General features: G+C 50.6%; 1 protein-coding gene across 1 annotated transcript in view; it reads left to right on the top strand.

Moving 5' to 3' along the window:
* Positions 1 to 25099, top strand: part of CCDC12 (coiled-coil domain containing 12) — a 63244-nt gene that overhangs the window by 24852 nt on the left and 13293 nt on the right. The window contains exon 3 of the mRNA XM_049862065.1: positions 7395 to 7462. Within this exon, the coding sequence (XP_049718022.1) occupies positions 7395 to 7462 (68 nt within the window). The remainder of the gene's footprint in view (positions 1 to 7394; positions 7463 to 25099) is intronic.

The following is a 25099-nucleotide window of genomic DNA, read 5'->3' as shown; positions in this document are numbered from 1 at the left end:
TAGTCTGCAGAAAGTGCTGCACCTTTCTCTTCGTGCCCTCAGTGCGGCCCACTTTTTCTGTCAAAGGCGCCTTCATTCTCCCAGTGAGTCACAGCCAGAGCCTCAGTCGTTTCTGACTCCTCCCTGTTTCCCTGAAGCATTCGGGCACCCGCTTGTCCTAGCCCACTGCCACTGACCCAGTTCTGGCTCTTATCTCCAGCCCTTGTCTCCAGCTTCCTTACTGTTCTCCCAGCCTCCGGCTCCCGTACATTGTTCTTTCTCTGTTCTAAAGCCTTTGGGGAGTGCCTGCACCCACAGGAGAGCAGTGACTCTTAGCTAGTCCAGCCTCTCGGATGTTAGTCCCCACGCTCTCCTGCCGACCTCTCTGAGCCTAACTTTTGACGAAGCTTTGGTTAGGGAAGCAGCAGGTCTGTTGGCCCTGCACAGACTGACACGTCTTCTGATGTCTTTCTGAAGCAGGCATTATAACAACACTGCCCTTGAATATCCATGGGAAGTGTGAAAGTGAAAGCTTAGCATGGCCTCTGCTGACACAAGCAGTCTGGGCCTGTGGCCCTGCTGGCTTCTTGAGCCCTTCCCTTCCTTCCCTGCCCTTCAGGGTCTGCCGCCTTGTCCAACCAGGCTGCAAGCTATTTTCCTTTCTCCACTGTCATTTCAGTCTTGTGATAATGCCTTGGTGATTGTCATTGTTTTCATAGGTAAGGAATCCAGTCCGGATAGGTCAAATAACTTGCCCCAGGTCACACAGCCAGGGAAGTGAAGCTGGTATTTCCTGTCTGGTTCTGACCCAGAGCCCACATGCTGTGCCACTGCTGTACCTATTGTAGCCAGCGTCAGGCCTGTAGTACGGAAACTGGATACAAGCCTCTGCCCTCTGGTTACTCATAGACTGGTGGGCAGACAGAGCAGACCCATGGGCCAGGTAGTCCTAGATGCAAATTGAGTGCTGGGGGCCCAGAGTGAGGAGCACTATAGCGTGATGGGATTACTGCTTGCCCAGGAGGCAGACATCCCCTCCTTCCCCCGTCTTGCCCCAAGTCTCTGGACGGTAGAGAGCCAAGCAGTTTCTGGTCCCAAGATCAGTGGCCTTCAACTCAGGGCTTATCACTGTATCTTTAGGGTGAGTCAGACTCTGGTGACTGCCCTACCCCCTAAGTGCCCTTGGAGCACGGCTCCCGCCATAGCCGCACCCGACAGGAAGTCCCTCCACCCCAGCGTGGGGCTGCCCTGGCTCTGAAGACAGGCAACTGGGTGAAATTGTGAAACCTGCCACATTTGTCCTCAACATTGTCAACCTCTTCTTTTCTGAGAGGTCACTTAGAAAACGTACCTCTGCGCCGTGAGTGGTGAGGCCCTCAGACACTACGTGCCCATCTCTCTTTGATTTTCCCCACTCTGGGCCCATATCAGAACTGGAAAGGCTCAAATATGGCCAATTTCAACTCTTCTTAGAGGACTGGGTTTTGGGGGACTTATTTTCTCTTAATTGTAAACAGAAGGGCTGTTTCCCATGGATAATATACCAGCACATGCAGAGCTAATGAGGCAGTTCACCTAGGCATTGCAAAGTGGCTGTGCACCTGTAAGTTCCTGTTGGGTCTCTGGCTGCCTCAGTACAGCCTAAAGGTGGGAGGAACCTAGATCAGAAGTTGAAATGTCTCTCTCTTAACCCGTTCCTGTCCTCTTCATTCTCTTCTGGAAGGTAGAGCCCCTGGCAACAGCTCCTAAAAGCTGAAGTACTTGGCAAGTCTTAGGACAGGGGAAGGGCTTGTTCCTTGGCCCCTCAACTCAAGCACTCTTGCTTCAGCACAGCTGCCCCGGTGACAGTTCCCAGCCTTCACTTTAACTGTAACCACCCTCCTAAACACATACAAACACCAACAGGCTGGGACAGGTCCAAGCTGGGAGTGGAGCATCTCACCTGGCTTCTGGTCTCCCCCTCTCCTCCCATGATTCATCTTCTAGACTGCCAGAGTACCCTCTCAGGGTGTTGGCCCTCACCTAAGGGTCACCCCTCCCACAGCACTGGAAGAAGGCTTTGCCAGCCACCTTTCCTCCTTACCTCCTTCAGTCATGTAAGTCTGCTCTGCAGGTCTTGACGGTTCCCTTGCTGTGTTGTCATGTCTTTGCCAAGCAGTTACTGTTATCTAGAATGTCCTGCCTTCTCTAGCCACCTGGTAACCCCCCTATTGGGCATTTAGAATTGAGTTTAAGAGTTACCTTCCTCCATGATTACACCTATCCCTTGCTAGTCCCCCAAGTACACAAAACATTTAATAAAGCTTTCCTCACCACTCATGGCACAGAGTTACGTTTTCTAAGTCTGCCCCTTTGGGTAGACTTGAGGTCCTTGAAGGCAGAGTTCTTGTTTCCTTTACCCCTGTGCCCAGTGCAGACCCAGCACCCAAAGAGGACCAGAATGAGTTTAAGGGAAGAGGAACTATGAACTTAACCTGGGTGAAAAAAGGTAGCAGGAGGACTTGCAGCAGCCTCCTTTCTCCCTCCCTCTCATCAGCATTTCTGGTTGTTGATTGAGGTTCCAGTAGCAGTCCTACATTCAGATGGCAAACATGGATTGATGCCCCCTTTGTGTGCCATCTAGAGCCAGGGCTTACTCAGCTAGTGAGGGCTCATTTCAGAAACTGAAATCTGGTGAGGTGACTGAGGAGCAAACCCATCATTGAAATACAAATCTGAGATGAGGTGGACACATGTCCCAAAACTGATAAGCTTCCGTTGTGTTGCTGTATGCCGTCAAGTCAGTTCCAACTTGGGAGGGGAGCCCAGGTAGTGTAGTGGTTAAGCACTTGGTTGCTAACCCAAAGGTTGGTGGTTCAAACCTACCAGCCACTCTTTGGGAGAAAGATGTGGCAGTTGGCTTCCGTAAAAGATTATAGCCTTGGAAACCCTATGGGGCAGTTTTACTTTGTCCTATAAAGTCATAATTGGCTCAATGCCATTGGGTTTGGTTTTTTGGTTTTAATCTGTATGGGAACAGATTGCCAGGTCTTTTGTCCCACGGAGCCACTGGGTGGGTTTGAACCACCAATCTTTCAGTTAGCAGCTGAACGCTCAAGCATTGCCCCACCAGAGCTTCTAGCTAGCCTGATAGAGAAGACACAAATTACCAGTATCAGTGGACATCTCTACAGACCTTATAGACATTAAAAGGATAGCAAGGGGATATTGTAAACAATTTTATGCCAATAAATTAAATAATTTACAAGAAATTGATATTCCTTGAAAGATACAAATTAATAATGCTGACTCAGGAAATAGTAAATCTAAATAGCCCTGTATCTGTAACCTTCCCACAGAGAAAACTTAAGGCTTTGGTGAAGTCTAGTGAAAAATTTGCGGAAGAAATCCTGTACAATGCTAATTTTATTTGTAAAAGTTTTGTCCCTGGTGAAAGGCTTTCAAAAATTAGGAAATAGGTTGGTCGGCCTCTGTTTTGTACAGGGGTCTTTGAGACCCCCTGAAGTCCTGCCAGATAGGCCCCTTCTTGCAGGCCCTGGAAGAGGTGAGGGCAGGGGCAAGGCCTAAATGTAGAGACAGGCTGAGGTCAGAAATATGAGGGACCCAATATAGGCCATGTCTCCTGCCCACCCCCTCCAACCACCAGCATTTCTGAGAGTGACTTTTCTGGAGTTGGTGGAGAGAGTAGTAGTTAAATTGGCCAAGAGTTGAGGAAGGTTGTCTAGTCCAAGCTCTGGGGTAGGCCTTGAGAACCTCCAGGAGACACCCCCCACCAAGGGGGACCTGGAGAGGGGTTAGTAAGTCCTGGATGTGAACACGAATAGCTGCAGGCCTGTTTCCTGGGTTTAGGGTCAGACCCTCTTGTGCGCTGGGCCCAGAGGAGCCATAGGGCCTGTTGCTTGGGGATCTCAGAAGGCTCCCTCAACAAGGCGTTGTCTGAGCTGGGCCTCCAGGACTGGCCAGAGAGTGGGTTTTCATGGGAGTTATCAGAGTGGATATTTCAGGATTTGAGACAGAGGGTCCGGTGTCAAGGTGTCCAGGTAGGGGCCATTGTGAACTGGGATATAGGGTGGGTGCTGGGGCCTTGGGAGAGTGACCTCTGGAGAGGAGGGGTGTTGAGGAGGCTGGGTGTTGTCCTGGGGCTGGGGAGAGCCAGTGAGAGCTTTGAGCAGAGGGACAGCCAGCAATGTGGATGGATAAGGTGGAGGGGGACTTAAGGGAGGTGAGTTGGAGAAAGAGGGGAAAAAGTGCCTGGCAGGAGGCAGCTGCATTCTCCAGAGTAGAGGGGTGGAGGGGGCTCAGTTGTGGTAGGGCCTTGGGAGGGTAGAGGAGAGGAGAAAGTGATGAGAGTGGGTGCTGGGAAGGAGGGAGAAAGGTATGTGTGTAGGGAGGGGTTAGGCAGTGAGACTGATCTCAGGGTCTCAGGCTAGGCAAAGTGTCTCTAGATTCTCTGGGGGCATGGTACACCCAGGGCTTTCCTGAGCTCCTGCTGGATGTCTCCACCAGGCCTTAGCACCAGATCTGAGCTGTGTGGGGAGTGCAGAAAGATGGCTGTGATCAGAGCTGGTTCTAGAAACTCAGTGACACTCTGGATATGCTATTTCTTGTCTCCTTGGCAGCCACACAGGTAAGGACCAGGAGGCCCGTGATCCAGACCTGCAGCCCCCCCCCCCCCCACCTTGACAAATCTCATTTCACCAACTGACATCTCCCAGGTCTCCCTGGGGGTTGACCTGAGGGCCTGGTATGCAGAGAGCCTGCCAGCCCTCGGTTCTGAGGTTTTTTGTCTCTCAGGCTGGGTTGGGCCACGGGGCTGGTTTGTGCCTTCTTCCTCCATCCCACTTCCCACCTTGAGATCTAGGCCAGGGTCACCCAACAGCTGCTTCCTTCTGATGAATGCTCATTAGCCTGTCTTTGATTCCCTGTGTGATGAGAATACTGGGGTATGCCACATACCCTCACGCTGCAGTCATATAACTTTCTTTTCCTGAGCCCGTGCTGTTTGTAGTGGTTAAGTGCTACGGCTGCTAACCAAAGGGTGGGCAGTTCAAATGTGCCAGGCGCTCCTTGGAAACTCTATGGGGCAGTTCTACTCTGTCCTATAGGGTCGCTGTGAGTCGGAATTGACTCGATGGCACTGGGTTTACTGTTTGCACAGCATCCCAGGCTGGGGTCATCCTTAATCTCATGCTGTCTGCATAGCTAATGCTGCTCCCCACCCACCAGACTGCGGGGCATTTTTTTAAAGATCTTATTTAGATAGTTGGGTGTTTTCTCATTTATTAATGAATAACTTGGCCTTTGCCGAGGCACTTAAGTGTCTCTGGGACTCCAGAAGGGTGGAGGCGTGGTGGTGGCCATGGCAGCAGCAGCAACTGAGCTTGACCTTGTTCAAGGGCTGGGAAGGGGCATGGTATTTGCAAAGCACTTGCTCCCAGAGGCAATTCCTGTTCCTCCCAGCTGTTCCCTTGCTCTTCTGTTACAAGGTCCAGGTTAGCAGAGCCCCTGGGCAAGAAGCCGTCCTGTGGGAGTGGGGGCCTGTTCTGGGCAAGCTGCCCCTTTCTGCTCTCCCACCCCCTTCCCTGAGCCAGACATCTCTGGCCAGCATTGGGTCTCCTGGCTGGCATTTGGGAGGGAACTTTTTATGTGAATGTCCAGACTTCTGGCTTGCTTCACTGGTAGCATTAGTCGGGGAGGGGTGGAGCCCTGGGAGCGGTTTAACCCTAGCTTATTTCTCCTGTAAGAGTGGTATTCTGCTCTCCCTTCCTTCTCTGGCCATCACCAGTTGTATGCCTCTCTGCTCCTGGACCTGCCCTGCCTGATGGAGGTCAGCAAGTTCTGGTCCTTGGCCCAGCAGCTCTCCAGTCTCTCCGCTAGCTCCCTGTGCCTCAGAACACTGGCCAGAGCCTTCTATGATTGGCCCCCACCTGCCCTGACAGCCTTACCCCATATTCTCTTTCATCCAGCCTGCTACTCCAAACACCTGTGTTCTTCAGACCCCAGCCTGCCTGGCTCAAGCTGTGCTTCACACTGGGAACACCCTTCCTACTCCTGTCTCCCCATCCTGTGACACCCAGATTCTGCCAGCCCTTCAGCGGGAAGTCCCTCTTGTCCCTCTCTCCTCTCCCCTGTGCCCCCACAACCCCGTTGACCTTTCAGAGCTGCTGCACTTGGTTATTTTGTTTCTGCTGCCTCTCCTCTGTGAGATGGAGCTGACCAGTGCTGAGGGATCGAGGGTACATCTGACCTGCTCACATGGTGAAACCCTTTCTCTGGGCCAGGCCTCCAGCCGTTCGGTGCAGGGTCTGCATTCATGGTGAACACTGGCAGGCGGTCATAAAGCAAATGCTGCTCCCAGGAGGCAGTTGTCGGTGGCATAAACAGACTTCCAGGAGAGGTAGGCCGGGTCATTACACACTCCAGCTCCTCCTTAGATCCATCACAGCAGGCACCCAACGGAAGGAGCTTCCAAGTGTCTCAGAACACTGCAGCTGAGACACCCACAGCAGGTCTCTGTGCTGTAGCCACTCAGCCCGACTCTTGATGTGCTGGGGGCACGCGCCGACCCGAGGTGTGTTTCCACGCATTGAGCACGCGCACACGTTTGCACATGCTCTTGGTGCCACTTTGTCCACAGGGTGGGTACGATCAAACAGCAGTAATTGTGTAGTATGGGAGAAAGCCCAGGAACGAATTTTTTGCTACGGCTGGAAGCAGCATGAGCGTTTCTTTCCGTTGCAGCCCTCACTGGGACTGGAGAATAAGCGTATTCTGTCAAGGTCGGGATGATCATGGCATCTCTGGACTTAAAAAGAGGTGGGTGGGGGCTGAGGTGGGGAGAACCAGGTTCAGAAGAAATTCTTCCCGTACAAACTTGAAAGTAATTTTCCTTTCCCATGCCCCAGAAACACCTCACAGGCCCAGGCAGTGAGTCTTGTTACAACCCTGCCCCAGTTTGAGTTATGTTACCCCTAAATGGAACCAAATAGATGTTTCCCAGAGAGGCCTTTGGCCTGGGAGAGAGCCAGAAGGTCTGAGCTCTCGTCCTGCACTGCTTGCTGGTGCCTGTTTTCCCCAATCTCTCAGCTCAGCAGGCAGCCCTGGCTAGTGACCTGCCAGTATGGGCCTTCCATGGCACAGACTAGCTCCCACTGACGTTCTCTGAGGGCCACCATGTGCCTGGGGCTGGGGTGGGTTTTTTAAATTCTGCCAGGGCAGGGAGGGGTGGGGAATGAGGCTCCAGTGTAGTGCCCATCGGATATAGCAGTCACGTGCCCTGCATGGAGGCAGGAACACCAAGGTGGGCCTTGCTAGGATGTCTGGCTCCTAAGATGTACTGTTCTTCGTTAGCCCCCAGAGCCTAATTAATGAAGGAGCACTCATCTGAGCGGCTGATTTCCCTTCTTCCTTTGCAGGACAAGGAAGATGGGGAGCCAAAGACCAAGCAGCTCAGAGAAGAGGAGGAGGAAGGCGAGAAGCACAGGTAAGTCCTGATGTGTGAATGAGTGTGCGGCGCTCTGGCTGCTAAGCCCGCCCCTCCTATACCTGCTAGTCTCTGAGTCCTCCCATCTCTGCATTCAGGGTCTCCACCTGGCCCTTCCTCTTCACCCCACAGCTGCCTGTTCAAACCTAAAGATCTCAGCTTCTCACTGTTGGAGCCTTCCCTGTATCCTTTTCCCCTCTTGCCTCTCTCACTTGGCCACCTATTTGTTCTAATCCTCACTTCATGTCTTGCTACTCTTCTCAAACACTTTTGTGGCGTGGTTCTACAGTGCCTTCAAAATCAGGTCCAGATTGTTTCCTGGGTATATAAGGAAGGCCCTGCCCGAGCATTCCAGCCTCATCCAGCTTCCTCTGGTCCCCTCACCCTGCCGCCCCAGCCTCTCAGCATTTCCTGAGCAGTGTCATCTGTTCACGACTCGCAGCCTGGAATTCCTTTGTTTCTTCTTCCCCTTTAACATGTAGGTCTTCGTGTAGACCTCAGTTCTAAGGCTCCCTCTTCTTTCTCTGTCTCTGCTCTCCTCACCACCCTCACTTTACTCCCAACAGTTGTTCATTTAGAGGATTATCTTATTTTGCCAAATGCTGTCATCTGGTTGAGTCAGCTTAAGTTTCCAAAACACAGCATCTGCAAGGGGCTTGGGCATTCCTCCCTTGGGGCTTATGCATGCAGTCTCCCCTGCTAGCCTTGAGGACTAGAACCCCCTCAGGACTTTGGATGTGACTTTGTATTGAAAATGATTGGAAAACGTTTGCAAAACCAGTGTGGGGATGGGGAGAGGCTGTGCTGTGATCTTTGCGTGCCAGATAGAACATTCATGTTTGACTAGTACTTCCATGCTGAAAGCTTCCAGGAGCCTCTCCCCGCTCCTCTTACGTCCGTCCTGAGCTAGGGCCACAAGGGTAGCTGGAGATCTCTGCCTGGGATCAGATGTGTCTTTAAAGACAGGTGGCCTTGATTTCTTTTGCCCTGAGCAGTTTCTTTTGGGCACTGGGCCTGTGCAGGCACGTGCTTGCTTGAAGGAGTAGATCCTGATCCCCTGAGAAAGTCTATCCTTGGTGGGCTGTACTCTGAGGAGCTGCAGCCAGAGGGGAGGGAGTGCTTCACAGAGGAATATGGGTCACAGTGCTGGAGTAGGCCTTCCTAACTCCATAGCCTTCAGCAGGGTAAGTGGAGTCTTCCCCAAGTGCAGGTCCTTCTTTGCCTTTTGAATGAGGAGCCAATCTCAAACTAGATGAGGTTTTTTTCAAGTCCATGTGTGTGTGGAACGTCACAGTTTACAAAGTGCTTTCGCGCCATCCTCAGAGCAGCCCTATGGGGGCCTTGCCACCTCACTTAGGCTCAGAGATGGTAACAGCTCTGTGCTGAGAGGCTGGAGGTGCCAGGGCCCTCGCAGACCCTCCCAGCACCGGGCTGAGCTGCACAGTACTTTAGGAGCCCTTACTGGTGACAGAGATGGAGGTAGGTAGTTGCTCTTTCGCCAGGTGACCCCAGACTTGGGTGATTTTGGGGTGGGTGCCTGTAGTTTTTCCCATTCTGTGGTTACTGCTTAGACCCTTTGGTTTTTTCTGGTTTTTTCTTACGTTCCCAGTCACTGGCCAGAGCCCCGGGCTTTAATTTCCAGGCTGTCTTCCATTTGCTGAATGGCCCCTTCTTTGATCCTTCTCCTCCTTGGGAGGAAGAGAAGGGTCGTTGGTTAGCAGGTGCGTGGATCATACAGTAGGAGACTGGAAGATTAAACCACGTGACTGAATCTCAAATGTGGTGCTTAGTGGGGGGAAAACAGGCTTAAGGCAGAGACTATATCAAATTTATAAGCACTTCAAAAAAAATGTGTGTTTTGAGAAACGCTGAGGGAGCAGGAGAGCAGTGGGATGCAGACCCCAAATTCTCATAAGACCAGACTTAATGGTCTGACTGAGACTGGAAGAACCCTGGTGGTCATGGCCCCCAGACCTCCTGTTGGCCCAGGACAGGAACCATTCCTGAAGCCAACTCTTCAGACATGGATTGGACTGGACAACGGGTTGGAGAGGGATGCTGGTGAGGAGTGAGCTTCTTGGATCAGGTGGACACTTGAGACTATGTTGGCATCTCCAGCCTGGAGGGGCGATGAGAGGGTGGAGGGGGTTAGAAGCTGGTGAAATGGACACGAAAAGAGAGTGGAGAGAGAGAGCGGGCTGTCTCATTACGGGGGAGAGTAATTGGGAGTGTGTAGCAAGGTGTGTATGGGTTTTTGTGTGAGAGACTGACTTGATTTGTAAACTTTCACTTAAAGCACAATAAAAATTATTTAAAAAAAAAGATGTGTGTTTTTCAGTCAACAAGGGCTAACTTTATTGGTTCTCTGCTCTGTATAGGGCACCATTTTAGGCCCCTGGGAGGCAACAGTGAACAAAACACAGTCCCTGCCTTCATAGAGCTGACAGTCTCAAGAGGCAGACAGACCGTAAAGAAATAAGCAAGTGTGTGATAAGACGTCAGGCATAAGGAAGAACATGAAAGCAGCAGAAGCGTACACATGTGCGTGGGGATTAACACCAGCCCCAGATTAGCACTGGCCTCTGGGGAAGCAGGGAGGAAAGAGGCTCAGGGAAGGGCTTTAACTGCCTTTGATGTGTGATTTCTTTAAAAGAAAAAAAAGAGAGAGGGAAGGACAGACCTGTCTCACGTATGGCAAAATGTTGCTTTAGTTAACTCCTGGGAGTTTAGTACATGTGTTATGTTGCTTTCTGGACTTTTCTCTGTGCCTGAGATATTTCATAATAAAAACAGGGTACAAAAGGAAGTGAAGGGGATGCACACAACTCCATGTTCCTTTCAGTGAGCTCTGGATAAGCAGCTTTGCCATGTGAGATGCCACTGAGACCCCAGCCTGAGGCCCTGCCCACCCACCCCTACCCCCACCCCCACCCCCACCCTCAGCTTTCACCCAGAGCCCACTGAGCTGGGCAGGTGCAGGGCCTCATGTATTTTGCTCACAGTGGGCCAGAGACCAAACGTGTTGAACACTGAACTGGGTTCTGCTTCATCACGTCATATTCTTCCGCTTTTCTCTAGTCAGACTTTTTCTGAGGCGGTGGAATGCCGGGGAGCGGGTCTATCCTGGTAATTGGGAGCTTGGCTTCTAGACTATCCCTCTAGAGACTTTGGACAGGTGCTTCAATATGTGAGCCTTGATAGCATACCTTCTGTGTGCATCACCTCATGCCTGAATGGTGATGGCATCTTGAAGGGCCAAGTCGTGGTCATGGCCTTGAGGAGCTTACGGCTTGCGGAGAACCAGCCTTTCTCTCCACCCCAAGCTCTGCTGGTGTCCTGATGACCCCAGTACACAGGCAAGGTCCTTGCCAGTGCTCCAGCCTCAGGGTTCCCCAACACCCATGGCTGCATGACCTCCCTCTCCTTGCCACTGCACCCCTGAGACCTGGGTGTCACCCAGACTGTGCCGCTCTGAAGCGGCATGCTGTTGGGCCCTCTCCCTCTCTTATTGGTGTGGAAAGACCATTCCTCCTCTCTGAGAGCATGGTATCCTGCTGTCACCCCCTTTCCTCTTCATCTCTTCAAGTCCTGTCCTGTCTTCAAAGCCCCAGAGAGAGTGTAGGCTGAGAGAAGTAGCAATGAGAGGAGGGCCATGGAGGGAGGACCCAGGAAAGGATGGAGCTTGGCCACGGACCAGATGTATGGCTCAAATAAGCCCCTCCCCCTTCTCGGCACTCATTTCATGTCCTCTCCTATAAAGTAGGAGGGTAGAACTAGTGGGCCTCTTAGGCCATTCCCATCTTAACCTATCAGGCATGACCAGGGTTCTACCCACTCCACCCCCACCCTTCCCCACCTCAGCTGATGACAGCCCCATCTTTCCAGCTGCTTGGGACAGACCCCTTGTGGGACAGACACCTTGGAGCTGCCTCTGGTTCCTCTGTTTCCTTATGCTGTACCTCTGATCATCAGCAAATCCAGTGTTGACCACTCCTCACTTCCTCTGCTACAGCATCTTGGTGCAAGCCCCCTCATCTGTCCTGGCTCACTGGTCACCTCCTTGCTGAGCTTCCTGCTTTGGCCTCACCCCACACAGAAGCCTGAGGACACTTATTAAACATTGATATGTCTGCCACTTCCCATTGCCCTTGGAACGTAATTCACACTCCCTATACTCTTCACGAAGCCTGAGCAATGTGACCTCCGCCCACCTCACCTCTCTTCCACCTCCCACCACGTACCGGTTGCACTGCCCTTTTCCTTCCTTGAATACTCAAAGGTAGTTCCAGCCTTGGGGGCTTTGCCCTAGCTGGGCTGCTCTTCCCTCAGCTTGGCACAAGTGGGTCGTCTTCAGAGACTTTTTCAGATCAGAGCTTAAAAGTCAGCTTCGAAGAGGCCTTTGTTGTCCAGTTCACCAAGTAGCTCCAGTTGTTCTCATCACATCACCCTGTTGTAATTGTCTGCAGAGGTACCTAGGACTCTGGCACTTTTCTCCCTATGTATTTTTTTTTTGTCTTCCCTAGTAGAATGGTGCTTCTGTGAGCATGGGGCCTTGTTCACTGCTGTGTCCCCACACACCAGCTATTTGTACAGTGAGGATGGAGTAATGAATAGAAAGACAAGGTGATTCCCAGCCCTGCTTTTCTGTTGCTTTTTTTTCTCTGCCTCCTTTTCCCCTTACTGAGTACCTGGGATGTGCCCAGTAGACTCGCCCTCTCCTACATGCTGTGGGGATTCAGTTGGCTCAGGGAGGGCCTGCCCCTCCAGGCACTCCCAGTTGGGGCTCCTTGCCTGGCTCCTGAGGAGTTTGTAGTAAGTGCCTGTGCGGGGCCCACCCCAGAGGAATGGCATTGGGTGGCCTGGGCAGGGGCCCTGCATTGGAATTCTTTTCAGCGATCCCCAGGGGACTCTAGTGTGCATTCAGCTGTGAGGGCTACCGAGCAGCTGGTAGAGGGTCCAGGAAGGCTGTGCTCGGGTGGCCGAGGGCTCAGGAAGTGTCACAGTCCCTCTGCATCCTCCTCTGCACTCGTTCCATGGCACGGCATTCACCTGGCAGGATGTGCTGTGCAGGACACAGTTGGGTGGACTTTTCTGAGCATCCCTTACCTGGCAGGGCTGTCCCACCAGCACCTTCAGAGCCCCCTGTGGTGTTCTCAGAGACCTCCCCGAAGCCAAAGAAGCCAAGATGCTCATAGGAAGTCCAGCTTTGGCTTGGAGTTTTGCCTACCTTTGTAGCCCCCAAGCAAAAGTGGACTCTCTGACTTTAACAAATTTAGAGCAAAGGGCTTCCTGGGTTCTTCAGGAAGGGCAGGTCAGAGCCTTGATCCCTGTAACAAGGGGCCAGACCTGTGTAGACTTAACCCCAGACTGCAGAGTTTGGGGCTTGGGCATGGGCTTCCCAGGAAGAGATGGATGCAACAGTCTGTCCGTCCCAGGAAGAGGGGCCGTTCTCCTCATCTGTACCCCAAATCTGGAAAGAACTCCCAGGAGGATGCTTATGGTTTGGGAGGATGTTCTAGGGGTTTGCTAGCCCCTGCCATGGCCCCCTCACCACTGGGGGGAAAGGATTGACCTCTCAGTGCCACGGTGGGGGAAGCGATAACCTCTGAGGCCAGTTTCCTGTGAGCATCTTGGCCTCCTCAGCTTCGGGGAGTTGAGAACACCACAGGGGCCTCTGGAGGTCCTGGTGGGACAGCCACTTCAGTCCAGGTCAGTCTGAGTTGAGCCCAGGTGCCAGGCGGGAAGCCTGTAGGTACCAGCCCTTCTGGTGTGTCTACTCCTCAGTGTTCACTCTGGGCTGCCTCCAGCCAAGGTCTCCTGGAGTACATGCCTCTTGAGCTGGGTCTGGCGTCCTGAAGGGTATTACCTGGGAAGTGAAAGCCCAGAGGCATGAACTTGCAATGTGAAAGTGCAGGTGTGAGCCCTTGTTGGAGAGGTATGGACGGACTTCACTCCCCCATGCTCCACCTGTAAACCCCAACCTGGGCTTTCTACAGTGTCACCGGGAGCCCTCTCAGCCTGACACCCTCGTGGTGCCAGGGTTACTTGGAGGGAGTTGCACAGATCTGTATTTGAGACCTCGGTCCTGCCTTGGCAGGCAAGGCTGACTGGTCCCTGGTGCTTCCTCAGTCCAGCCCCCACAGGGAGTTTGGGAGGTACTCCCCTCCCACCTCCTGCCCCAGGTTCCCCTCTTACCCCCTACCCTGGAGTTCTTCCTGGGCCATTCCGTCCCACACTGCTACCCAGCTCTGAATTCCCCCAGCCTAACCACTGGACGACCCCAGGGGCCTGCCATCTGTGAACGCCTTGGCTTCCTGTGTGCCCATATTGGGTGACAGGGAGCCGGACCCACCTGCCCCAGACATCCTCCAAGTCACTCAGCGTCTGGCAGTCTTGTAGGTTCTGCACAGATACTTGGCAGCTGGCCAGTTCTATTGATTGGTATTAGCTTGCTCATCGTGGTCTTTCTTGTACAGCTGACAGGACTTCGGGAAATGACACATGTCGAGGCGATTATTGATTCCACAGCAGGCACCAAATTTGTAAGAAGTAGGCAGAAGAGAGCGAGCGCAGAATTTGGAAGCAGCTCTTGGTTTGAGGCCAGGCCCTGTCAGTTACTAACTCTGACCCTGGGCAAGTTGTATGGCCTCTGTGAACCTCAGTATCTTCAACTGAATGATGGGGAGAAAAGTAAAAACTACTTTCACCTCAAAAGAGGAGCAAATGCCATCACTGTTTTCCCAGCCAGCACTGGGACTCTTAGTGGAAGACACTTTGAGGCCCTCCCAAGTGACCTTGAAAAGGCAGAGTTAGCTTTTACATAAGACATGGGCTAACTTTGCACATAGGGCAGTAGTTGGGAAAACAGCCAGGTGGATAGGTGCAAGCAGAAATTAGCATATGTAACCAAGAAATTAATGATTAGGAACCACCTTGTAGAATTTCATTTACTTGGTACTTGAGATGGTTTTGAGGAATTAAGGTCAGTGGCATTGTTTTGCCGGAGCCCCTGTGGTGCAGTGGGTAAGAGTTCAGCTGCTAATCAAACGGTCAACAGTTCGAAGCCATCAGCCACCCCTTGGAAACACTTCGGGGCAGTTTTATTCTGTCCTTATAGGGTAGCTCTGGAAACCCTGGTAGTGTAGTGGTTAAGCGCTATGGCTGCCAACCAAAGGGTCGGCAGTTCGAATCTGCCAGGCACTCCTTGGAAACGGTGGGGTAATTCTACCCTGTCCTATAGGGTCGCTATGAGACGGAATCGACTCGACGGCACTGGGTTATAAGGTAGCCATGAGTTAGAATCGATTCATCAGCAGTGGGTTTGGTTTTGGTTGAGTTCACTTAGGTACTCTCGATGGTTATTGGGAATTAAGGTCAGTGGTATCATTTTGCAGGTTCAGTTCCCTAACTGGATTCGCTGCAGGGCCAGAGTTTGTGGCTGAGGAAATGGAGCTGTGGAGCCCCAGGACCTCGCCCCTCATCAGCTGTCCTGGGGAGTCACCAGCTTCCCTGCCCATGCTCCTGGCTAGCTGCCCAGGGAGATCCTTTTCGGATCCTTCGACTGTTCTATTCTAGTTCCTTTGTCTTTCCTTATAAATTTTAGAATTAGCTTGTTGATATCTATAAAAAAGCTTGCTGGGATTTTAATAAGAATTGTATTGAATCTACAGGTCTGAATCCCTTTGAAGATTTTTTATTACACTCTTCAAGATAAATCCTAACCCATACAACCAAATTCCCATTCGGTGGGAGTTGGCTCACAGCAGGTCCCCTACCCAGGCCCTGTGGGAAGGAAAGATGTGTTCCCACCCCCAGAAGCGCCCCCTGCCTCTTCTGTGCCAACTCCCAGCCAACCTTCTCCTTGTGGCTAACTGTGTACGGGTGTGGATGACTCATCTCTCCCTACTGCCTGCTCAGTGCCTCGGTGATAAGATGTGAGCTGGTGGCCCTGGAACACTGCCCCACAGAAAGGGGTGTTCATGTCAGTTGCTTTTTTTTTTAAGCCCTCAGTCACTTCCTCCTGTTGGCAGGCCAACTGATGTGTGCAGTGGAGGTGAATGTAGACTAGAGTTTCTGGTTGATAGGGGCCACTATGCCTGAGGGACAGGCTGTTGGGATGGCATTGCCAGGTGGGAGGGGAGGTATTACACACTGTACCTGGGGTGGGGGTGGGGCGTATGTCTTCTTGTGTGTCTGAGCAAGCAAGTCCCACACCCTCAGCCCCAACAGCTCCCTCCTGACAGCTTTGGATGGGGTTGCACCCAGCTGGAGCAGTCTGTCAGGGGTACCAGGGTGAACCAGGGTAGAAGCCACATACTGCAGGAGAAACTGGGCCGCTGGCCTTCCCTGCTCGGGAATGGAAAACCTGTTCCTTAGCTTCAGGTGGGCTTTACCCCTCTTGTGGAGAGAGACCCCACCCCAGCTGAGATCCAGCCCAGCCCTGGCCTGGCACCCAAACCCTTCAGGCTGGCAAATGCCAGGCCTCCTCTCCTTTGGGATCCTGGTCCCAGAGGTAGTATATGTGCACCAGGGCTTGCTCTCAGATATGACATCAGCTTAACCTGGCAAACATTGCTCCACGCTAGTGGTAACAACCAGGGCGATTCCCACCCATGCCTCCTGAATTATCTCACTTCCGTTGTGGGGCTGGGCATGTCCCAGCCATGGGCAGCGGGACCAGGGATGAGCCACGGCTCCTTGTGGTGAGGCAGCCGCACAAGACACCTGTAGCCACCCTGTTTTTCCTGACCCTGTGTTGAAGGAATAGGTTTGGGAATGTGAGAAAACAAATCAGGCGAGAGCTGGTTTAAGGAAGGTGATGTAGTGGGAAGCCGATCCACCGTGTGACTAGCACAGGGCACTTTCCGTCTGTGTAGGGTGAAGGGTTGGAGCATGGCTGGGGCCTTTCTGCATGCAAAAAGGTCATGATCTTGTGTGTCATGATCGTCAGTGCTTCCAGAGCCCTTCTTATTTAATCTTTACATCCGTTCTGAGGCTAGCTGTGTCCGCATCTTAGAGGAGAGGAAACTACAGTTGAGGTAGGTAAAATGCCTTGTCTAAGATCTCCAAACCAAAAGGGCATGGCTGACAACTGGGACCCTTCGCCTTGTTCCTATCTGATTTGGAGCCATGGTGGAGAACAACTGAGCTTGTCCAGCCCCCTCATATTGCCGATGGAGAAAAAGAGTCATGGCTGTCCTCTGGCGGCAGGCTCCAGGGTAGCCTTGGCAAGGTTCTGCCCCACCACCTTCATACCTAGTTCAGCTCCCAAATGAGGAGGTGCTGTGGCCTCTGTTCCACATGCCCAGTTGGCCAAGGCCACAAGAATGGGCTTCAGGGGCAAAAGGAGGGGCGTCTGTTTTTGACAGCCTGCATCAGGGGCAGGCAGTCTGCGGCCCAGAGCAGCTCTATGGGATTAAGCCCTGCCTCCTCTCCTGGGGCGCTCTGTGGGATAGGCTGAGGCCCCGAGAGGTCGGGCATTGGACTGCACAGCCAGCGTGGCGCATATGTTCTCATCTTGTGGGCCCTTTGGGATTCAGTTCAACTGCCATAAACCTTTTCCCCTCCCCTCTTTTTAAAATTAAATTGCTGTTTAAAGTACATAAGTGATAGATTTTATTGTCGAAAACTTAGAAAATACGGATTCAAATGTACCTGTGCATATCCTGCTGTTTTATAACCTTTTTCACATACCATATCGTGACCATCTTTTTTTTTTAATAATTTATTTTATTTTTGTTGTTGTCAAGAATATACACAGCAGAACATACACCAGTTCAACAATTTCTGCATGTATGATTCAGTGACACTGATTACATTCTTCCAGTTGTGCAACCATTCTCACCCTCCTTTTCTGAATTGTTCCTCCCCCATTAACAGAAACTTGCTGCCCTGTTTCCTGTCTAACCTTTCAAGGTGCATTTGTCAGTTCCATCCCTTATACAGTTGTTGTTAGGTGCCGCCAAGTCAGTTTTGACTCATAGTGACCCTACGGGACAGAGTAGAACCACCCCATCAGGTTTCCAAGGAGTGGCTAGTGGATTTGAACTGCCAACCTTTTGGTTAGTAGCCGAGCTCTTAGCCACTGTGCCACCCAGTCTCCTTATCTGTGGGGGATACATTCCGAAACCCCCAGTGGCTGCCTGAAACCACAGATAGTACCGAACCCTGTATATACAATGTTTTGTCCTATACTTACATACTTATGATAAAGTTTAATTTATAAATTAGGGACAGGAAGAGATTGACAACAGTAACCAATTATAAAATAGAACAATTTTAACAACATACTGTAATAAAGGTTACGGGAATATGGTCCTGGGCAGGACAGAGCAAGGACGGTGCGAGATTTCATCATGCTACTCATTTAACATTTTTGGACTGTGGTTGTCCTCAGGTAACTGAAACCTCGGAAGGGGAAACCACAAGTAAGGGGGGACTATTGTAGATAGTTCTTTAAAGGGCACAATACTCAAGGCAGGTATTTTTTACTAATAGAACTATTGTTTGGTTTAAGGAAGATTTCAAGGGATATTCTTGGTTTAAGTTTAAAGATTATCTCAGAGCAATAGTCTTGGAGATTCATCCAGCCTCAGTGATTCCAGAAAGTCTGGATTCCATGAGAATTTTGAATTTCCTTCCACATTTCCCCCATTTTGCTCAGGATTCTTCTGTAGAATCTTTGATCAAAATGCTCAGTAGTAGTAGCCAGGCACCATCCAGTTCTTCTGGTCATGACCATCTTTTGATAAATATACTTCTATAAAATTGTCATTGGGTACTTAATATTTCTTTGTCTGAGAGTCCCATAATTTATTTTTTAGTCCCTTATTTGGGGGCATATCAGCTGTTCCTAGTTTTTTAAATACCCATAGCTAAGCCTATAAATTTAGAGAACCTGGGTTGGGCTCCCAAAGTCTTGGTGGGAGTGGGTGCAGACTGTGTGAGCCAAATGTGATGGCATCTGCCAGTTGGACAGGGCCCTGATTTAACTCACACTTAGCTCTGGTCTTTGCCTTGAACAGCTGCTGGCTGTTTATAAACCATCCTCCCACTGGGTACCTGGTGCTTTTGGTGGGCCTTGGGGCTGAAGTTGGATGAACTTGTATGGCCTGAGCTCTAAATTGTCTCGGTGGGGCTCTCATGTGAGTCTCACACCTGGACAGCTCTGGCTCTCTAGCATCTTCATTTGTGTGTGTGTTCTCTATGACTATTTTACTTCATTTTTGGTGAAAATAATACACATCAAAACATGCACAACATACTCCCATTTAACAATTGCTACACATACTGTTAAGTGACATTGGTTATATTCTTCACTTTGGGTCAGCATTCTTGTTATTTCTGCTCTAGTTGTTTCACCCCCATCAATTTAGACTCACTGCCCCCTAAACTTCTCGTCTGTGCTTTAAAGTTACTATTGTCCCTTTGGTCTCATATAATTTTTTTTTTGAACTTTTAATTTTGAAATAATTGTAAATTTATAGGAAGTTTAGTTACAGAGATAGTAAAGACTGGGCTCATGTACCCTTTGCCCAGTTGATTCATTGGTTACTTTTTTTTTTTTAATTTTGTTTGTTGTTGTTGAGAGTATACACAGCAAAACGTATACCAGTTCAACAATTTCTACACATATAGTTCAGTGACATCATATAGATGATTTTTTAAAAGAGCGCAATACTTAAGAGTGACAGTCTTCAGTTTTTGAGCTAAACTGTTTTTTTGTTTGTTTAAAGATGACTTCAAAGGACAGTTTTGGTTCAAGGTTTCAAGAGTATCCCAGGGCATTAGTCTCAGGGGTTCCTCCAGCCTCAGTGGGTCAAGTAAGTCTGAAATCTTTAGAAATTTAAAGTTCTGTTCCACATTTTTCCCCTGTATATCACGATCCGTATATTGTGTTCTCAATCAAAACATTTAGTAATGGTAGCCAGGTACCATCCAGTTCTTCTGGTCTCATGTTAGAGGAAGCAGTGATTCATAAAGTAAGCTGGTCCGATAGCCCTTTTGCTTCTCTCATTCTTGGGCTTCCTTCTTCCTGTGTTGCTCCATGTGAATGGAGACCGATTGTATCTCGGGCTGGCCTCTTTATTTTTAAGGTTGAAGGTATGAGTGCATTAATTTCTAAAGCGCCTTCTTCGTCTAACACTTGTGACCCATTGTGATTTTAAGGGCTAAAAGAGGGTACTCCTGGCAGCTGAGAGTACTGAAGGAGTGAGGATTTGAGGGAGGGAGGAAGAGTTTCAAGGGGTGGGCCCAGCCGAACTTGTTCCCTCTAGGAATGCCAAGGACCTAGAGTGCTTACTGAGCTGCTCACCCCCAGGCATTCTGTCAGGCAGCCTTTTCTCCTCCACAATGACTGCTGCTCCTCGAGGAGCAGAGGGCCTGGACTGGGGTCCACCTCAAGGTCAAAGACTTGGGATTGGGTTCTAGCTCTGGCTCTTCCCACAACTGCGGGACCTTGGGCACATCTGTGAATCTCTCTGGGCTGTTTTCCTCATAGGGAAAATGGCAATAATAATCTCTGCCTTACGTTGAAGGGTGTTCCTGAGAGGCAGCCTCTGAGAGCACCATGTGAAGGCCCCCCAGCTGAAAAGTAGGCATTATCCCACTCATTAGTGCCTGTACTTTGGGTTGGGGGCAGGAGGTCAAGGCCCAGAGGACATGGACGTTCCTACCCCTTTTCTGAGGAGGTGGTTGCTAGGAGTTGCATGAGGTTGTGTTGTGGTTCTGTCCTGCATGTGATCAGTCCTTGTGTCATGTCTTCCAGCCATCCTGAGTCCTGTCTGTACTGCAGGAGGACAGGAAGTCCAGGGTGGGCAGGTGGGGATGGAGCTGCCTGGGTAGGAAAAAGGAAGGAAGCTTTTATTGCTTTATAGCTGTACCCTGTCCCCAGAGTGGGGCCAGAGTCACCTTGCTGGGAGACAGCTGGAGGGCACTCGCCTTTGCTCTTGAAAGGCTAAGCTTCTGGACTCTTTAAAGCTTCATTTGCTGTTAAGTCAACCGTCAAATATCCTAAAGGAAATTGTTAAACCACCACCAAACAGAAACAGCCTTCTGTAGCCCATCCAACTGTTCCCAGCATCCGTGCCGTCCTGATTTTATACTTCTGTCTGTAATGAAATTGTGCATGCCATTGTAGCCAGGTGTTCCACCTGCCCTGTCCTGGGTTGTTCTCCCTCCTTGACTGTGTCCTCTGAGGGTGCTCAGAACCCGCTCTAGGGGACCCACTACAAGAGTCCAGAGGTGTCTGTCCCATGGGTGTTACAAATTAAGCTGCCAGAAACATTTATATGTAGAATGTTTTATTTTGCTTGTCCCTGTTAGTATTTCTGTGAAATAATTTCCCCAGAGCAGGATTACTGGGTCAAAGGGTTTGAACATTATAATGGGTCTTGAAAGAAATGGCCAGATCACCCTCTCAAGTGATCTTGCACACCGTTTGGGATGTACGCCTCCCACCTCAGTTTCATAGGCCTCCAGAGTCTGGCCTCTGGCAGTAACAAGCAAGGCCCTGTTGTTCACGTTGAGGCCTCCATGTGCAGAGCCTAAAGCAGCAGAAGGACATCAGTCATGTGTGTGTTTTCCTGGAAGACATCCTGTGTCTATACTCTGAACATTAAAAATGAAAGCCCCAGAGACCTGAAAGCTGCAATCTAACGGACACATGTACACTGATGTTCACTACAGCACTTTGTACAATAGCCAAAAGGTGGAAACAGCCCAAATGTCCATCAACAGATGAATTAATAAACAAAATGTGTTAATACACACAGTGGAATATTACTGAGCCATAAAGAGAAATGAAGTCCTGATATATGTGACAATATGCATGAACCTTGAAAACATTATGCTGAGTAAAATAAGTCAGTCAGAAAAAGAAAAATATCATATGATCTCACTAGGATGAAACAGAACAGGCAAATGTATGGAGATCAGAGTTTGACAGTGGTCACGGGGCGGGGAAGGAAGGGGAAAGAGGGGAATCTTTGTTTAGCTAGCATTGAATTTCTGTTTATGGGGATGGAAAATATGGCAGTGGAAATTGGTGATGGTTGTACAACATGATTGTTGTAATTGGTTTTATCGAATTGTTCAAATGAAATATGTTGAATTTGTAAATGTGTTACTGGTAATCTTTTAACAATTAAAAAAAAAAGCAAGCCCTCTGTGATCGGAGTTTCTCATCTCCCAGCCCATGCTGGCCTCTAGGAATTCAGCAAGCTTATCCTGGGCTTGATTTTCCCTGTGGTCTGTTACTCTGAGGAGAACCTACTATGAGAAGAGCCCGAAGCCAATTCTCTGTGGTCCTTGAGGGGGCCTGTGTGGGCAGGAGGGCCAAGAGCCTGGTGGTGGGGAGAGCATTGTTTTAGGGGAGCAGATTGTGTTGTGGGCCTGAGGAGCACCCTGTCTTTGGAAAGAGACTTAGTGGAATGTGATCTTGGGGATCACCTTGTTGCTTTGCCAATAAAGACCATGGAAGTCACTTAGGAGTTGGTTGCCCCTACCCAGCCTCATTGCCACCACCCCCAGGGGTCCAGGACAGGGGGTGAATGTGAAGTGGCCCAAGTGCCATGGGGTGAGGATAAAAGCTAGTGGGGTCCATGGCATTAACATCCCAAAGGGGCAGGCTGGTAAGCATGAGTGAGTGGGTGAGTTGAGTGACGTGGCCAGGACTCTGAAACCTCTATGAGCAGCATGGACCGGACCCTCTCTGGGATCTGTTTGCCAGTGAAGAGGCTGAGCCGGATAATCTCAGAGCTTCCTTCCACTTGGACATTCTAGTACTCTACTCTTGGGTGTCATGTTTTAGAAAGAACATCAACTTTCTCTACCACCTCCTCCTCAGTGACACATATGGAAGGTGTGAACAAACACCCTTGGGGGTGGTTTCCCCTGAATGTCCCCAGCTGGCCCATGTCTGGAGCCCCTGCCTCTGGCGTTGAGGAAGACCTCATAGTGTCACTATACCTGCTCGGCACTCGACAGGTCTCTTCTGACACCCATGGAGGAGGCGGAAGAGAGGAAATGGAAAAGGATGTTTCCCCATTTTAGAAGGAGGTACAGTAGGGTGTGAACTCGAGCATCACCTTGTTGCTTTCCACAAAGACCAGGGACACTTAGGAGTTGGCTGCCCCTGACCCGGCCACATTCCTGCCATCTTTGCACCCCTGGGCATAGCTTCTTTGCTTCCTACACTGTCTTCCAAAGTCATTAAAAGGCTCAGAGAGCCCCAGGCTACCCTACTCGTAAAGCTCTTTCTCAAGTGCCCTCCCTGAATTTCTTCATCCAGCCTGTGGCAGGTACATGCCAAGCCCCTCCTGGAGCCACACAGTACTACATGCTGGAGCTAGGTCTCTAGGAGCTTGTAGGGTTGGGTGTGAAGGACAGACATACAGCCGTTGAGGGGCCACATATCTGGAGTGTGATGGCTGCTATGGTAGAGGATAGAAGACAAGCAGGGCAAAGCGGGGGCACAGTAGAGGAGTGGTCAGCTGTGCCTTTGGTGGGTGGGTATGCTCAGAGGAGGGAAGGGCTGCCCACAGTGACACCTTATTTATTGAGCTAGCTCTTGAAGTCTGATGGAAGGGGAAGGGTGTAGCAGACAGAAGGCCAGTCTCTGCAGTAACCCAGGGGACATTTGATTGGAGAACAGGGTGTGGGGACCAGTGATGGGGTGAGGCCAGGGCCACCTTAAGAAGTTTGAACTTTGTTTTGGGGCTCTGGGAAGTCTGTATCAGAGGGAATGAGAGTGGAGGCCCTGAGGTGGCCACTGTGTCTGCCTTCTGGGGGAGAGACAGCAAGGCTCAGTCAGACAGTGGCTGTGGATGTGGAGGAGGCTGTGGGGACTCAAGACATTTGGGTGAAAAGGCAGGTTCCTAGAAGGCGTTGGGCTCCCTGGGGTGCCTTTCTTCCCACAGACTCCAAAGCAAGAAGCCCCAAGAGCATGGCCTGGCCTCTGCTTCCCTTTGGCCAAGGGGACAGCCTAGCCTCAGGCAACAGAGGCTGGGGACCGCTGGAGCTCTGAGCGGGGACTGCTTGATGTGGTCCTGCTCCTGAAGTTCAGCCTCCCTTGTGTTCCCTTGGCCTGTTTCCTTTTGTCTACTTGGTTGATTGTTTCTTATTACGTTAGAAATTCTGTAAACTACAGAAAATCAAAGACTTTCATGGAACCTAGCACAGGAGTCAATGTTTGTTTTTTTAGTCTTGGAACAGGAGAGAGCTGGCTGAAGGGCTCTGGCCTGGCTCTTTTCCACATCTCTGTCTTCAGCTCCTCGAAAGCTGGGAATTGTCCCACACTTCATATGGCCCATTTCCCAGCATTGCCTTAAGCACAGGAAGGGCCCTTGGAGTTGGATCCTATCTTCATCTTCCCCTCTCCAGAAAGTTTCAGTCCAGGTCAGTTTTATACAAGTTCTAAGCAGGGAGGGCTGCAGAGCTCAGTTAAGACAAATAGCCAGACTCCTAGCTGGCTGGGGTTCCAGGGGTCACTGGTAACTGATGCCAAGCTAATGGGGACCAGAACAGACTGGAGAGGCAGGCAGGGAGAGAGGAAGAAGGTTTTTCTCTGGCTAGGCCTCAACTGCTGGTGATGTGTCCTGAACAGCCGTGTCACTTGGTGTGTGGTATGCAGAAATAGGGAGCAATCCCTGCCATCCTACAGGCCACACGAGGACCACTTTCTGTTTAGTTGGGTACCTCAGCTACATTGGGGGACGTTTTGAGGGGCCTTGATGGGACCTGCATGTGGCCTCTTGTTCCTAGCTGCACGGACAAGGGTCAGTCTCTGTGGGCTCTGGAGGGTTGACTGTCCTGTCTTGTACCGTAGGTCTTACATGTTCCTATCCCAGCAGGCAGAGCTCTCAGGGTTTGGGGAGGGGCATTTGGGGCAGTAATATAGAGTGGGAAGGTGGTACCCCTGGGAGATTTAGCCTCAGTCACCTGTGGGACACCACTCTGGCTCTGTTAAGTATTGATATCCACAACCTGCATCATCTCCAAATAGCCTCACGAGAGACAGAAGTCCCTGATCCATCTGGAAGCCGATGAAGCCATGGCCCTTACCATTTCTCAAAAGCATCAGAGTTGAAATTTGGACCCAGGTCATCCTGTTGGAAGTCCAGGGCTTTAGAACCTCCTCCCCCATTCTGATACGGGGTGGCAGAACTGTCATTTGGCTCCAGTGGCCCCGAGAAGAGTGGGCTTCCAGATATTAGTGCCTGCGTAGTGAGTGCAGGCAGCCTTGGAGCTTCCTGGCCAGCTGGTGGGGTGTTGGACGGTGGCCTGCCTTGGCTGGTTTGGCTGGTACTGTGTAGGCTCACCCTGCCCAGTCTCCCCGGAGCTGCTGCCCCAGTGTTGCAACGGGAAGCCCTGAAGTTGGCAGCCTGGGCTTGCTTTGTATGTGGATCTGTTGTCTTACTGTATGTTTGTTGACTTTCCTGTTGGTTGTGTCTTTTTTCTCTCTCACTTCTGATTATCTTTTGGATTTTTTTGTTTTTAATCATTCTCTTTCCGTTCTCTGTTTACTTGTTAGGTACTCTTCTACTCTTCTTTTAGTGGTTTCCTTCGGCACAGCAACATCCATCCTAAACTTATCAAAGACTAATGATCAGTGTTTTTACTATTTCCCGTACAATACTA

This window comes from Elephas maximus, chromosome 20 (genome assembly GCF_024166365.1).
Source record: "Elephas maximus indicus isolate mEleMax1 chromosome 20, mEleMax1 primary haplotype, whole genome shotgun sequence".
Classification (NCBI taxonomy): domain Eukaryota; kingdom Metazoa; phylum Chordata; class Mammalia; order Proboscidea; family Elephantidae; genus Elephas; species Elephas maximus.
The sequence above is the reverse complement of the archived record's forward strand: the minus strand, read 5'-3'. Positions and strand labels throughout refer to the sequence as shown.